General features: G+C 34.4%; 3 protein-coding genes across 3 annotated transcripts; all 3 read right to left on the reverse strand.

The window, feature by feature from the left end:
• Window positions 1-115: 115 nt before the first annotated feature.
• Window positions 116-156, reverse strand: EIN_386230 (Hypothetical protein; the record flags this gene model as incomplete). Its single annotated transcript, XM_004258702.1, has 1 exon — window positions 116-156. A coding segment is annotated over one exon (41 nt), but the record flags the coding sequence as incomplete, so codon positions are not given.
• A 78-nt stretch (window positions 157-234) lies between these two features.
• Window positions 235-870, reverse strand: EIN_386240 (dual specificity protein phosphatase, putative; the record flags this gene model as incomplete). The annotated part of the gene is made up of 1 exon (XM_004258703.1): window positions 235-870. The coding sequence occupies one exon, from the start codon at window positions 868-870 to the stop codon at window positions 235-237; it is 636 nt and encodes a 211-aa protein (XP_004258751.1).
• A 300-nt stretch (window positions 871-1,170) lies between these two features.
• Window positions 1,171-2,166, reverse strand: EIN_386250 (hypothetical protein; the record flags this gene model as incomplete). The annotated part of the gene is made up of 1 exon (XM_004258704.1): window positions 1,171-2,166. One exon carries the CDS (start codon window positions 2,164-2,166, stop codon window positions 1,171-1,173), a length of 996 nt encoding a protein of 331 aa, XP_004258752.1.
• Window positions 2,167-2,389: the final 223 nt, after the last annotated feature.

A 2,389-nucleotide genomic window follows, 5' to 3' on the forward strand; every position in this document is an offset into this window, starting at 1 on the left:
TTATTAGAAAATAATAAATAAATTTTATACAAAAAAATAAATATATTTTAATTAAATAATAATATATAGTATAATAATAATTATCATTAATTACTAAAAATTAATCCCTCAAAACAGCCCGATTTTCGCCTGACTTTCTTTTTTATAATTTACCATTCATTAATAATAATTAATAAACCAATAAATCTTCATACAAAATATCTGTCATACAAAGCTCGAATACCTAAAATAAAATTAATATGAAATAAAAAATTTTCCCCATAAAAATCCGGCCTTATCGAATTTTTGAAGGAAAGTTTTCATCTCGTCCAGTGTTGTTTCTTTTTTCTCCTCTTTTTCTTTGTCTTTTTGAAGACTTGGACTCCCAAAGGCCTTTTTACCCTTTTCACCAAATTTTGAATACAAAAATTTGACTGAGTCGTCGTCGAGTAAATTCAGACTTTTTGCAAAGTGATAGAGCTGACACCAAAAGCCGTTATTTGGGTTAATCCAAGTCCGTTTTGCCTTAACAAAGTCGTATGACTCTTTAAGTGTCTTTTTCTGAGTTTTCATGAGATAAGCGATAACTATTGAAGCGCTCCGGGAGACTCCCATCTCGCAATGGACCAACACTGGTTTTGGGTTTTGTTCGATAAATGTTATACATCCCTCAAAATGTTTTTCAATATTTTCATAAGAACTATCCTCGATACTAATTTGAAGTTTCTGTTTGATGAACGTGGGGATCTCTATTTCTCCTATTACTAATGAAAGAACTGATTGAATCGAATACTGCCGTAAGATCGCATTGTACTCCGCTCCATACCGAGTACCAAGATATAACTCGCCGGGTATCACTTCAGAGACCAAATCAACCATTTCGTCATCCATTGCCCCAAAATCATAGTTTCAAGTTTCGTTCGATTAGAGTGAGTCGAAAAGGTTTGATTATCCTTCTTGTTATTATTTTTACTATAAAATAAACTATAATTATCGTTCAAATGTACAACGGATGTATTAACTATATTTTGTAGTTATTGTAATTATACATATTTTGATGAAGAACAATTGAACGATATACTATAAATCATACTATTTAAACTAAAATAACAAGTTAAAGAGTCACCGACCGGTTTACCACTCTCAGTGTTGTCGTCTTCAAATATTGACATATGCATTGCGTTAAATACATTATTCGGTCCATTCAACAACAAGTACACTTTCGACTTTAATAGGGCTGAGGAGGTTTTTTGAAGTGAAAGGGTTGAGTACTGTTGGTGCTATGTTATATTCCTTTCTGAGGTTCTGGTGGATATACCCAACGCCTTCACTCAAAATCCAAAACGCGGAGAATACAGTGAAAAAGAAGTTCTTATCATCGTTGGGGTGGATGACTACTGTTTTTGTTATTCCTTGTTTGAGAGGATAGATAGGGTTCTCTGTATTATTGTTATACCCATATAGAAAGAATTTCTCTGAGCTCTCTACCTTCACAGAATAGTCTTTTGGAGTCGGGAAAGATTCTTCGTGATAACAGCCGAAGACGTCGTTGTCTGCAGTAGTCACGATGACCATCACATTATTGTGGCCACACACTTTACTATTAAAATCCTTTGTAGAATAACTTTTATTTGAGTAGTACAAGACTCTAGGGACTCTCAATCGAGTAATTTGTTTGAAAGCATTGAGTGGCGACTCGTGTGGGTCTAAGAGGAGTTGAGACAAGTGAAAGAAAGGGCATTCTGCCTTTGGACTTTTGAGACCATTTTTCTCTTTTTTTCTGTCTACTGAGTCATGATTTGGATTAAGAGAAGCGATTGGCATGGTTCTTTGTGTATTTTGTTGTGAAAGAACACTTGTTGTTAAGGTTCTTTCCGAGACTTGCTTATGAAGGGCCCCCGGGTGATTCACTACGAAGCACTTTTCTTGAGGAGTCTTTGCAACAAATACCCGTTTTGGTCTTTCTGATTTGTCTTGTTTTACTGAATTCACTGAAAACCTCTCCTTAAAAGAAGGAGAAGGGGGGAGAGAGAAATTGAGATGATGTTCTGAGTATTCTACAAGAGATGGTGTGGATGAGAAGCTTTCGTAGTCTCTTGTGATATGTTTTGGACGAGTGAAGTGTGTGATTGGACTTGTCTTTAGTTGCGGGCTTAAAGAACCAGACTTTGTTTCTTGATTTCCCATATTGGTATTATACAGTCTCTTCATCTTTTTGAAAGGTGATTACTTTCCTTTGTCTTTGTTGTAAATTTCTCTTTGTTTTATTACCATTTTTGGTGATTTCTTTCTCATTTCCATAACGACAAGAATGACGTGGTGACTTTTATTTTGTGTTTACTTCGTTTTAAGAAGTATTTGAATTAGGCCAATTGTATATAACTATTTTCACTATATTCTTTGTTTTGTT

This window comes from Entamoeba invadens (assembly GCF_000330505.1).
Source record: "Entamoeba invadens IP1 unplaced genomic scaffold scaff_1105074725685, whole genome shotgun sequence".
Classification (NCBI taxonomy): Eukaryota; Evosea; order Mastigamoebida; family Endamoebidae; genus Entamoeba; species Entamoeba invadens.